The 12,802-nt window shown below is 43.9% G+C and overlaps 1 protein-coding gene across 1 annotated transcript; it reads right to left on the bottom strand.

Moving 5' to 3' along the window:
• Nucleotides 1-1,426: 1,426 nt before the first annotated feature.
• On the bottom strand, nt 1,427-2,254 carry LOC145822019 (uncharacterized). Its single transcript, XM_082918591.1, has one exon. The coding sequence runs from the start codon at nt 2,252-2,254 to the stop codon at nt 1,427-1,429; it is 828 nt and encodes a 275-aa protein (XP_082774717.1).
• Between the last annotated feature and the right edge of the window lie 10,548 nt (nt 2,255-12,802).

Consider the following 12,802-nt stretch of genomic DNA (forward strand, 5'->3'; position numbering starts at 1 on the left):
TTGCCCCTTGATGAAAGTCCTGGGCAGAAATTGGATATCATACTGGCCGAGTTCCAGAGCCCATTTTGAAACGCGCCCCGATGCTTCCATCCCGTGGAGCGCTGACCAGAGGGTATAGTCCGTTAGTACTCCAATGGTATGCCCTTGAAAGTAATGCATCAGTTTTCTTGCAGCCATGACGAGAGTAAGGATAAGCTTTTCCAATGGAAGAAAACGTGTTTCGGCGTCAGCCATTGCCTTGCTCACATAGTAAACTAGTTGCTGCTCCCTAAGTTTTTCCCTTAAGAGTATGGCAATAACTGCCTGGTCAGATACCGCCAGATACAAATAAGCGGATCGCCTGCCGAAGGTGTTGCCAAGAGTGGTACTGATCGGAGATAAGTCTCAAGTCGTCCAAAGCTTTACCTTGCCAAAGTGTGTGAAAGAATTGTCGACAGCGATTTGTGGAATGGCTAATGAACCTGTTGAGCGCGATGGCCATTCCCATCAGTTTCTGAACCTCTTTGACCGACTGAGGAGAGCCAAGTTCTAGAATTACTGTGATTTACCTCGGGTTGGCTTCGATTCCACGGTGGTTAACGATGTAGCCAAGGAATTTGCCGGATCCGATACCAAATGCACACTTTGAGGCGTTCAGCTTTATTTTGTACTTTCGAAGAATGCCGAATGTCTCTATCAAATTGGCTAGATGGGTATGCTTTTCCTAGGATTTGACCACCATATCATCGATGTATACTTCCATGGTACGGCCGAGTTGTTCCTTGGACATGGCAGTCACTAGTCTTTGGTAAGTTACCCCCGCATTCTTCAGCCCGAAAGGCATGACCTTGTAGCAATAGGTTCCTCTTGAGGTGAGGAAAACAGTTTTTTCTTGGTCCTCCGGATGTATGGCAATTTGATGGTAGCCTCTATAGGCGTCCAAGAAGCTCATGCGTTGATGATGTGCCGTTGCATCTACGACTTGGTCTACTATGGGGAGGGAAAAATAGTCATTGGGACAAGCTTTGTTTAAGTCCATGAAATCCACACAAACACACTAAGATCCATTCTTCTTCTTTACAACCACGATATTGGACAGCCATGTAGGATAGGTTACTTCGTAAATTGCCCCAGCATTAAGTAATCGATCAACTTCTTCAACATCGGCCAAAGTATGCTTTGCAGCTGATCGCCGAATTCTCTGAATAATTGGCTTACATTTTGGATCAACGTTAAGCGGTGCTGGGCCACAAATGGATACACCCCTTGCATTTCGTACGGTGACCATGCAAACACATCGAGGTTGCCGAGTAAGAAGGATACAAGCTCTTGCCTTTCAACTTCATTCAAGGAAGCTCCAATCATGAAGAACTTGTCAGGATTCCCGTTAATTTTGACCCGATCTAGGGCTTCGGTTGCCTTTTCACTCGGGGTTTTCCCAATGTCCTCAAGGGCTCTCCCGATCTAGCACCTCAATTGAATTCACTTCCAGCTCTTTTGGTCTCTTTGCAGCAAGAAGGTAGCATACCTGTGTCGATTTCTGAGAACCTCGAATTTGTTCGATACCGTACTCAGTCGAAAAATGAAGTAGTTGATGGTAGGTGCTCGGCACGACTTGCATGGTATGCAACCAAGTTCTTCCCATGATGAGATTGTATGGTGAAGGAAGTTTGATAACTAGAAATTCTACATCTACTGATCTAGTGCCCGCTCGAACTAGTAGTGTAATTTTGCCCAAAGGATACTCCAGGTTAGCATTGAAGCTGAATAATGGATAATCGGCCAGAGACAGATCCGAGTCTGTGAAGCCGAGTTTAACAAAAGTTTTGTAATACATTACTTCTGAAGTACTCCCTTGATCAATGAGAACACGTGTAATGGTGAATCTTTTCACGCGTAGCTTGATGACGAGGGGATCAGTGTGGGAGAGAGTTACTCCAACTAAGTCAGTGTCATAGAAACTAATCCTCCCAGTTTCATGGGGCCGTTTTGCTGGCTTGATTGGCCTATATGGGCTAGTCTGCAACTGAATTGTATGCAACCCAGATGGCGTCAGCAACCTATATATCATATGAATTACACCAAGTGGAGGTGAATCCGACCGTAAAGCTATTGTGTTCGATGAATTATTCTTTTGGACGTGTTGTACCAGCCGGCCATCTTGTACTAGCTCCCCCAGGTGATCCTTCAGTGCATAACAACTATCGGTATCATGATCATGGCCTTTGTGATACTCACACCGCTTATCATGTCTCCTTGTATTAGGAGGTCCCATCATCTTGGGCGGCCACTTAAAGAACGGAAGGTCTTGGACTTTCGACAAAATCTTACTGATCAGCTCTATTAACTCTATGTATTTCTTGTCTGAGCGTCTTGTGTGCCTGCTATCCACTTGATATTGTTCATTCACTCGATGTGAACATTGGTCATTTGATCAGCGCGAGTCACGCCTTTTGTCTTGTTTAGCCCGATTCCGCGGTTCGGGGCTCCTTGATGGCACGACACTTATAGGCTGAATGATTCCCAGTGGAGCCGTCTTAATGGCTTTCTACCCGGCTTTGACCCGTAGGGCATCGTCTTCCATTTTGCAATATTCTTCGACTTTCTTCATTAACGCCCAGACTGTTTTGGGGGGCTGTCTGGTCAATGAACTATGGAGGGGACTATCAGGATGCAATCCCATGTATCTTAAAGGTTGTGATAGCCATGGAGTCGTTACAGGCATCATCTACGAAATTAAAGTATTCCCAATAGCGTGCAGAATATTCACGAAGGGTTTCTTCTGGTTTAATTTGCATTGCCCAGAGAGAATCGACTTGCTTTGGCTGGATCTCATTGGTGATGAATCTTGCCCTGAAAGACTTCTAGAGTTGATGGAAGCTCTTAATCTATGCCGGCTCTAGTTTATAATACCATCTGACAGCTAGTGGTCCCAGACTGCTCGGAAATATTCGATACATGAGCGCTTCATCGTCAGTATGAAGTGTCATCGTTTGTTTATAAGGACAAATGTGATCAGTGGGGTCCAATTTTCCGTCATACAAGGTGAACGGCGGTGTTTTGAACTTCTTGGGTAGCACTATCCTTGCAATTCGTCGCACAAAAGGGTCATGCTTATCTTCCTCATCCGAATCATCACTCCTCCCTCGCTTGTACCGTACATACGGACTTCCTTCAGATGAGCTGGATACATCAACTCATCCTTGCTTTCTAGGTTCCGGGGATGGTAAGTCAGAATCACTGTCATTATCGCATTTCCGAAGTCGACATCGTCGACCATCCTTCTTTCCTGAAGGTCGATCTCGGTCTTGGCATGCGGCCTGTTAGGATTTTGCGACCTCCAAGGCCAAATCCTGGTGTAGGTGCTTGTTCTCAGCCATCATGTTCTCCAGTCACTGTTCATTTTGCTTTGCTTTATCCATAATTGTTTGCATTGTCTCATGCACTGATGTCGAGGGTGAGGTCTAGGCTACTGAATCGAAGTTCAAGGCCCGTCGTGCGGTGATATTCTCTGGTCTAAGCATGTTTCTTGGAGTGAAATCGTCTTTTTCCGTAATTTTGTCAGCAACTACTGGAGGATCTTCTGTTACTCCCGCCATGGATGTGCTTGAGTATTCCCATAGACGGTGCCAATTGTGGAGATGTGGTTTGGAAATACTCTTGGATCCTGTAGGACGTTCCTGATCCTCTGATTGCCACCTGAAAAAGGATGAACACTCCGGTCGGGGGTGCTGGAATTAACACTCCGACGGACAGTATATGCTCTCCAGTTTGCTTCTATCTCAAGTTTATTTAATCTATTCTTACATACCTCTCTTTGGTTGAAGTTCCTCTTATTTATACTAGTCTTTGGTCCCAAGTCGGGCCCACTTTTAATCCTGCGCACAACTGCTCATTCGACCTTTCTGTCGTATGCTAATTCCCACTCGGCTTCTTGTACGGCTGATTCCATGGATGATTTAAATATTTGGCTTTAGGACCCCCCAGGACAGAGCCAAATAGTATTTTTCCTGATTTCTTTCAAATAGATTTGGCTTTCCTTAATATAAATTTATTTGGCTCCCACACTAGCTTTGCCAAAATCTAAAACGTGAGCCACATATTCTCCATCTAACAAAACATTCTTGCTAGATATGTCCTGATGGATGATCGGAGGAGAACATTCATGGTGCATATAAGACAAACCATTTGCCACACCTTTAATAACATTGACCCTCTTAAATCCATTCAAAATCCACAGCTTCTTTCTCATTGCTTAGTATCTTTTTCAAGCTTCCCCTTTCCAAGTATTCATAAACAAAAATGAATGTCGTGGATGTGAACAAAAACCATAAAGCTTCGTGATATTAAGATGTCAAATTTCCATCAATACACGGCTCTCACTTGTAAAACGTTTCAAATAAGCCACCTCACTCGGTAAGTGAACTTTATAAAGAACACCAAATCCTCCCTCCCCAATGTAATGATCGGAGTTGAATTCATTTGCTACATCAATGATGTTGTCATACACCAATTTTCCATCATAGCTCCATATGGAAAACAAATTTTGATTGTTTACTCGTCTAAGCTTCGTTTCTTTCATCCTCACTCTAGAGTAGAAGACATAACTATAGACAACTATACAAAAGATAAATAAAATGACAAAAAATGGAAGTAAAATCCAGACAATAGCTTTGTTGCCCTTTTTCCCAAATGCCTTGTTAAGCGAGCAAGCTTTCAAACTTGTGATGTTGCCACACAAACCTTTATTCCCTCTTAGTGCTTCAAATGGAACTTCTTGGAAGGCTTTGAGGTTGAGAAGAGAACCCTCCAACTGATTGTAGGATATGTCGACTGATGTCAAACTTAACATTCCATCTAGAGTAGATTGGATGGAGCCGTGGAGTTAATTATCGAAAATATTCAATATTTCCAAGCCTTTCAATGTTACAAGCTTTAGTGGAATCTCACCTGTCAGTAGGTTTCGACTGAGATCAAGACTTTGAAGTGAATGTAAATTACCTAATTCAAATGGAATACCTTCCTGAAGATTATTTTTGCTCAAATTCAAGTTCAATAGTTTTGTGCAATCTCCTAATTGTTTGGGAATTGGACCCCTTAAATCATTTGCTGCCAAGTTAAGGTGTTTCAACTCATATAGCTTGGAAATTTCCAATGGAATATTTCTTGAAAGTTTGTTACCACTTAGACTGAGATGAAACAACAAAATCAAACTTGTAAATTTTATTGGGATCTCCACAACTAGTTGATTAGAAGAGAGGTCAAGTACACAGAAGTGTGTTGCCTCTGCAAGCTTAGGAGGTATGCCTCCTGAAAAATTGTTGTTAGAGATTCTAAAGCTAGTCAGATCACAAGACTCACCCCATTTTTTTGAAAGCCGGCCATAAAATTTATTATAACTCAGACCAATGTAATTGAATACAGGGTACGAACCTGTAGACACCCCATTTTTGACCATCCTCAAGACTTGGACGTCACCGTTTAAACACTCGGTGATCATCCTTGTTTGTGTTCGTCTTGAGTTCCCGGAGGCCTCGGCTACGCGCTATGCCTCAAGATCTCTCGTCTCGACTGTTTTGTGTCTGGTTTTGCACCAAACACTTGTGTTTTTGCTTTGGAGGGCAGGGAATGGCTTTTGGGCCATCCCCACACTCCACCGGCCATGGCTTGAGGCCACCGGCTGTGTTTTGTTGCCATCGTCCAAATGTGATGGCCGGTCGGCCACTTTGATGGCCGGTCGACCAAGTATGGTTTTCAACAGATATCCCTGTAGACAGCTGACAGCTGTCATTCTAGGCCATACCCCAGCCCATACCTGGACGTGGGTGTTCTGAGGAGCTGCAGATTGATATATATCTATATCAATCAAGCTCTCTCTGATAATAACAAGAGGGGAGAAGGAAAAAGAAGGTGAGAGAATTTTTACAACACCTTTTAGAGCTTGAGCTTTAGGGTTAGGGTTTACATATATCCTCTATCTCTATCTCTCTCTCTCTCTCTCTCTCTCTCTCTCTTGTTTTTAGTGTGTGTTTTGTCTTACTTTTGTGCACAAACACCCACCATCACACCTTTTCTTAGTTGCTTAGGTATCAGAGGTCTTTCCTTGAAGTTTTGGAGCTGGTTTGACCCAAAGAAGCTGCTGGTCTTCCATTCTTGAAGAGGGTCTACAAGGGTAAGGTCCTTTTCCCTTTTATTCTCCATTTTTGCATAGTATTTTTGGCTACCTTGCAACTATTTTTAGGCTTTGCATATAACATATAAAAGTCTTGTTTTTCATTGCTCTAAATAGTTGTTTAAGAGTGTTTTGAGCTTTGAGGTTGTTTGACCACTCTTTAGGCTTGTTTGGCCCTTGTTTTGTGCCATTTTGGTGAGCTCCTGGACCATTGTGTTTGGGCCTCCTCACCACTGAAATCTTGAGGGATTTCAGTGGTGAGGATGGTGCCTTGAGGTCCCAAGAAGATGAGGGCCACCCCTCTCTCCTTGTTGTCCTTGAAAAGGGCCATTTTTGCCTCATTAATGAGTACCATGTTTAAGTGTATGTTGGCCATGCCTTAGCTGATATTTAGTGTTATTTTGCCATGATTTAGCACTTTTTTTAGTTGGTTTAGGTACACCATGCTTGCTTAGCATACATGCCTTGTAATGCCATGTTTAGGTCTTAACATGCTTTAGACTTTGGCCCTTTGTTCTAGCATGTTTTTGGCCAAGCTTTGTGAAGCTTTTGTGCTTGTCTTGATGGACTTGAGGTCTATTTTTGGTCATTTGGGTCATCCATGCTTTGCTTTGTATAGCTACCATGTAATCCCGCTTTGCATGCCTTCATGCATTGACCATGAGCATGTCATCCTTGCATCATTTCAGTGGTTTGGCACTACTTACCATGTAATTTTAGTCCTTATAACATGCTTGCATACTTGCATTTGATACCCCTTTGATGCTTTAAAAGGTTGTCGTCTTATGCCCCTTTGTTTAGGCCTTTGTGTATGCTTGCATGTTTAAGCCACTTAGATGCCATCTAGGTGTTCCCTTAGCATTGTCTAGGCCTGCCTTGAACCTATTTTAAGTCCCCTCAGCCTTGTGAGGTTTGGTTGACTTAGCCTTGGTTTAAGTCTCCTTGGCTTGCCCTGAATCTTGGACCATAATTGCATGCTATGCTATGCTTGTCTTGTTTGCCTGATTTGGCATCATCATTAACATGATTTTCAGAGCTTTCTATGCATGCTAATTGTCCATGTTTAGTCTCTTTTAAGTGTGCTTAAAAGTTGCTTGTTTGATGCTTAAGTGTTGGCCCATCAACATGTACATGTGTGTGTGTGTGTTGGCCCGTATTTCCATAGCATTGGCCACTGTTTTAGGCTTGTTTGAGGGCTGCCTAAATTAGCTTAAGTCCGCCCCTTGGCATGTTGTTGCATGCTTAGCTTACGACATGTTGTTGCATGTTGAAATGGTGTTGCATTTGGCATGCATTCTCCCCCTTATTTTGGTTGCTTAACATGCCATATGTTTTGCATGTTTGTATGTTGGCATTATACCTTGTATGCTCATTTAACTTGCATGCTTGTTACATGCTTTCCATATGTTCATGTTGCATGCCTAGTTAACATACTTAGGTTGCATTTCACTTGCATGCATCTTTCACCTCTTGATCAAGCCATGATAGAGGTTGAGAGCTTCTTTGTTTGTTTATTTGGTTTGCATTGCATTTGAAATTAAAATGCATACTTGGTTACTTGGGCCATCATGCATGGAAATACGCGATTGGTGGTCCGAGAACCAATGACCATGTCCCTTGGAGTCTTAAACATGATAAGGGATGTTTTGGTGCATACATTTGCTTGAAATGCATTGCCATGCCATGTTTTGCCCTCTACTGCTGTCAAACACAGATTCTGCAGGAAGATTTGGCCGACCAGCCACCTGAAGTGCCGACCGGCCATCCATTGTTGGCCGATGGATCAATTTGTGGCCGGTGATCATTTCCCTTGGCCGGTGGCCATTCCCTTTAGCCGGTGGTGTTCCACAGCGTGCAGAGAGCATATCCTGGGACTTGTACAATTTTCAGAGGAGCAGAGAAGGGAAAACAAAGGCAACTTGTGCATGGTGGTGGATTTCCGAGCAGAACCGAGCACGCATTGCATTGGGCCCTCTTCCCGAGGCTGTTTATTGCTTAAATTAGATTAGTTAATTTGCTTAACTAGTTTAATTGTCTGTAATAATTTAATTACCTAGGATAGTTGATTCATTATTCGGACTGTATTATTCTTTCGGTCCCTCTGAGCAAGGGCTAATTTGTAATAAGTGTGGGTGCGTGTGTGCATGTCTTCCAACCCCCACGTCTTCTCCCTTTTACTTACCTTTTTTTGATGGTTAGTATTGGGACATGTTTAAATTCGCATACCTTATGCTATGCATGCGTGCATCATTCATTTGTCTTGCATGCACCGGGCTCGGTGCATCATGCTAACTGCATAGTATTTCAAAACAAACTTGAATACGTGTTATCTGTGCATTTCACATGTCATCCTTAGATTAACCGAGCCTAGTCTAGTGACATTCCGTATGCGATGCATTAGGCACTTAAGATAATTAGGATCATGCATGTTCACTAACTAGTTTCTGTTTTGACACGGAGTACTATGTAAGCTTTTATGCTTTAGCATCTTGCATGCGTGTGAGTGTTGCCATAATTGCATGATTACCATAAGGCTAGCTGCTAATGTGATATAACTGCTTGAATGCCTGCGGATGGAAGTTGAATTACCTAAATTGGAATAACGCGTTAAAACTGTGAGTTTTAAAGCCCCCTAGATAGTGGCAAAACCATCTTTTCTAAAGCCCGCCCGAGGGTGGAAAATCCACGTCTTAGCCTACTTGCGAGTAGCACCATCAAACCATTTTCAAAATAAACAAACATGAAATGTTTTGTTTCAATTTAGGCGATTTGGTCTATACTTGATTGTTGCGCACATAACATAGTAATTCTAGGCTAATAACTAGAATAAGAACACATAACGTTTTCAAAAACGAATATCACGGTTAGTAAAGGCCAATCTTCGGATCGGGTGAGATGGGGTGCTCATAGCTGACCTTCCCCAATCGTACCCAAGCTCCCGAGCCGAGGCAACTTTGGTGATAACGGACACGTGGCCTTTGGCACCGAGTCAGGGTTTCTTAAATTCCCCCATAAAAAATATTTAGGTGGCGACTCTATATATGGCAAAGCAGTCCATGTTTGGCACTTCTTTCAAAAAATTCTATTTTCTCAAAACGATTTGCCGGATTTGGACTCTTTGGTTCAGATTTAGAACCGTGACGATTTGAGAGTCTGAACTGTAATGAGCCCAATATGGACAGAACGGGACTTCATCCTCCCGGGGCGTTCGGGGACGTCTACAGTTTCTGGCAACTCTGCTGGGGATTTAGAGAGCTTGACTCGAACTCATGATATCCTGTTTTGATTTCATTTATGTGTCTCTTTGCATTGCATGTGCATTGGTGCGCCTAGGATACTGTGTTTGCCATCTGCCATTCCTGAACGGTTTGCCGGAGGCTTAACTTTGTCAAAGCATGCCATAAGGCTGACCGGTTGTGGACTCTGACAGTATGGGAACACAAACCCTGGTTTTACCAGGGCACTCTTTTTGACCATTCGACCTAGTGCATATCGAAAACCATAGTGACTATTCCAATCTAGGACAGGTTGCTTACCCGATGTTAGGTTGTTTGAAAACCGCTGCGTGCGTAGTGAAACCCTAGCTCCTGACAAAATAGGACAGGGAACCCTACCCCAACATAGGGGTGTTTTGGCTCTCTTTACTTGCTGTGTGCTTTTAGAGTGCATCTCTACAGGGAACGTACATATCAGTTTGAAGTTTGAGTATCAGGCCTGAGGGCATCAGTATCAGTGTTTTGGGGAATTGGTTATATCTGCGGATATCAGACTCAGTTTTGGGGCAGTGGTTTTGTGGAATAGTGATCAGTAGTAGAGTACAGTTATCTAGCTATACTTGTGTCTGTTCTGATTGGGCCGAAATGCTGCGTATTTTCTCTTTCCAGGGGGGTTCAGGAGATTTAGTACAGAATAGCCAGTTTTCTCTTTCGCTGAGGCAAAGTAGATATTTGATCCATCAGTCACCGTTCAAGACCAGCAGACTTATGACGACCCAAAGCTCAGAGGAAATTATGGTTATGGCAGCCGCGTTAGACCAAGGGATCATCTCGCAAGATGAGACCAATGTTGATGTACCGCATCTGCCCAGGTCGCCTGCTGTACACCCGATCTGGACTCCCCAGTTATATTAGACTCGTGAACCCACCACGTTTGAATTAATGGGAATGATCGGCGACCTCCAAAGATCTGTGGCCGATCTGGCTTATGGAATGTCGGCTTCGCCACCAGCTGCACCGTATGTCGGGAATTTCATACCATAGGAGCCCCCGCTACTGGGGCGGATTGTGATCGAGCTCAGCCAACCAGAGGTTGCCTCCAGCTACAGCAACGACGTATTAGCAACAACCGGGCTTCGCTCTGATATAGCAACCCAAACCCTCGATCAAGCTGAGGCTAGAGGTAAGAACAAAGTGGGAACAGATGCTGATCCCGTTGAACAACTGCTGCGGGCAGTCGAGGCTCTGAAAGCCGGGGGGAAGAATAAGCAACAAGTATTCGTAGTCATGACTAAAGCTATGGATGATGCTTTCCCCACCCCAACTGGAGGCAGTTCAAGCCGGGCAGAAAATCGGGATGGGCCCCGTCATGCCAGAACAGTTCCTTCCGCTCCCAACCCTGCACCTGGGAAAGATCAGAAAGCCAAGGCAGTGCCTGCCGACCCTTTCGCTAGTGCGTCTAGCAAGAACCCTCAGACTTCAAAGTACCTGCCTCAAGGGCGCAGAGTCTTTCATGCCCTCTACATGCCTTTGTCTAGGGCATTTCAGATATTGGCTAAAAAGGGGCATCTTAAACCCCTCGAGCCTCGGCCCCTCCTGAAGAATCTCCCTCTCTCGCATGATGCTACCTTGTACTGCGCGTACCACCAACAGTCCGGTCACAGTACTGATGGTTGTTTTCGCCTTCGTCATGAAGTACAAGATTTGATCGACAATGAGGTCATTCTCCCGCCTACCTCAGCAAAGTCTGTTACCACTGAGTTATTGGACTTCGAGGATACTGCAAATTTGTGATCAGGGGTTGGACCACCTGCGGGCGGCGCTCGGCGTATTTTGGATGTGGCGTCTGGCACGCATTTTTGGAGCATCTGCAAATGCTAGTTTTGTAAATTCTGGCTTGGGTGTCGAGTTAGTCTTTTGTTTTGTTTTGAGTCTGTCTCATTGTCTTGAGTCAGTCCTTTTGCTTATGGGTCTGTCTTGTTGTAGCGAGTCAGTCCCCTTTGTATAGAGTGTCGGGTGATTCCGGAGCTGTTGCCTCGAATACTGTTTTGTTTTGTAATTACCCTTTTTTGCTTTCTTTTGAGTCTGTCTCTGTCGTGGAGTCAGTTGCAACCAGGGGAATCTGAATGAAACAGCTGCGGCTATCATGTTTCCATGCTTACTACTATTCTGAATTAGTTGTGCCAGGGGACTTGAATGGAACAACAGTACATTCCGTCTGTTCCCTTGTGCCCTAAAAATCATTGCATTGACCTAAGTTTTTCAAAACTTTTTGAACACTGCGGTGAAAACAAAGAGGAAGGAATTCCTCGGGTTTTGCAAACTTTGATCAAATTGAGAGAAAGAGAGGTGTGCTAAGCCCTTAATGATTGAAATCATGCTTGTCAGCGTGAGTACTGAGAAGGACCCTGACTTTATCCAGACTGGTTCCACACTTTCTTCAGCACGAGCGATTTGTCGCTTCTTTAAAACCTTTCAAAAAACAAAATGTTTTGCCCGGTCCTGTGAAGACCTGTGTGGAATCACTCTTGAGATTGTGCAGCTTAGGATCGCTCTCAGCCTCAAGACTCGAGCCCTTGTTTTAAAGCCTTGAACCACAATTCGGAGTGTTCAACGATCGACCATCAAGAGAGGCTTGTGTGGCCAGATTGGAGGCAGCCCTTGAACAAGAGGCACCAAAGCCAGATCAAGAAGATCAGATCTCATCAGAAGAAGCCTGTAAAGCTAGAACAGAAGCACCCCTCCAAACTAGGGGCAAAAATGTCCGATTTGCTTGAAGAGCCAAAGATGGGTCCTTCAGTAAGTCAATGCAACAGCCACTCTCCTAGATACGGATGGCTTCAAAACCCTAAAACCATTTGGCATGGACTTGTTACACTTTTACCCTTTGAGCGGCTCGCTGGGCCGAAAACCCGGAAGGGCGACCCAGGCAAAAGTTAGAGCAAAAGAAAATATATACAAAAAAAGAAGAAAATATATATATATACAAAAAAGAAGAAAATATATATATATACAAAAGAGAGAGAAAAAAAGAAAAAAAAAATAATATACAAAAGAGAGAAAAAAGAAAGGGAAGAAAGAAAAAGGAAAGAAAAGCTCGCAAGGTCGAAAACCCGCATCGGGTGCCTTGGCAAAAGTTAGAGCCTAAAAGGTGAAGGTTAAAATACCCGAGTGTACCTTGATCGGAACTACGTAAGGCTTGATTCCCATGTTTGGGATACGTAGGCAACTTCATCCTGAAGTCCAGCCCCCAACGCTTTCATAGCGACTAAGTCCATGTAATGGTTTTAATCATCCGTGATTCCCATGTTTGGGATACGTAGGCAGCTTCGTCCTGAAGTCCAGCCACCAACACTTTCAAAGTGACTATGTCCATATATTGGTTTTGACCATCTTCATCTCCGAGAGAGTTCGGTCGTGATCATCACCAATGAGG

The sequence above is a fragment of the Camellia sinensis genome, chromosome 3, assembly GCF_055761805.1.
Source record: "Camellia sinensis isolate YWXY chromosome 3, ASM5576180v1, whole genome shotgun sequence".
In the NCBI taxonomy this organism is placed as follows: domain Eukaryota; kingdom Viridiplantae; phylum Streptophyta; class Magnoliopsida; order Ericales; family Theaceae; genus Camellia; species Camellia sinensis.

What these genes read in the sequence shown, in the direction of transcription:
- LOC145822019 (XM_082918591.1), bottom strand. Translation starts at nt 2,254, where the DNA reads ATGGGACCTCCTAATACAAGGAGACATGATAAGCGGTGTGAGTATCAC.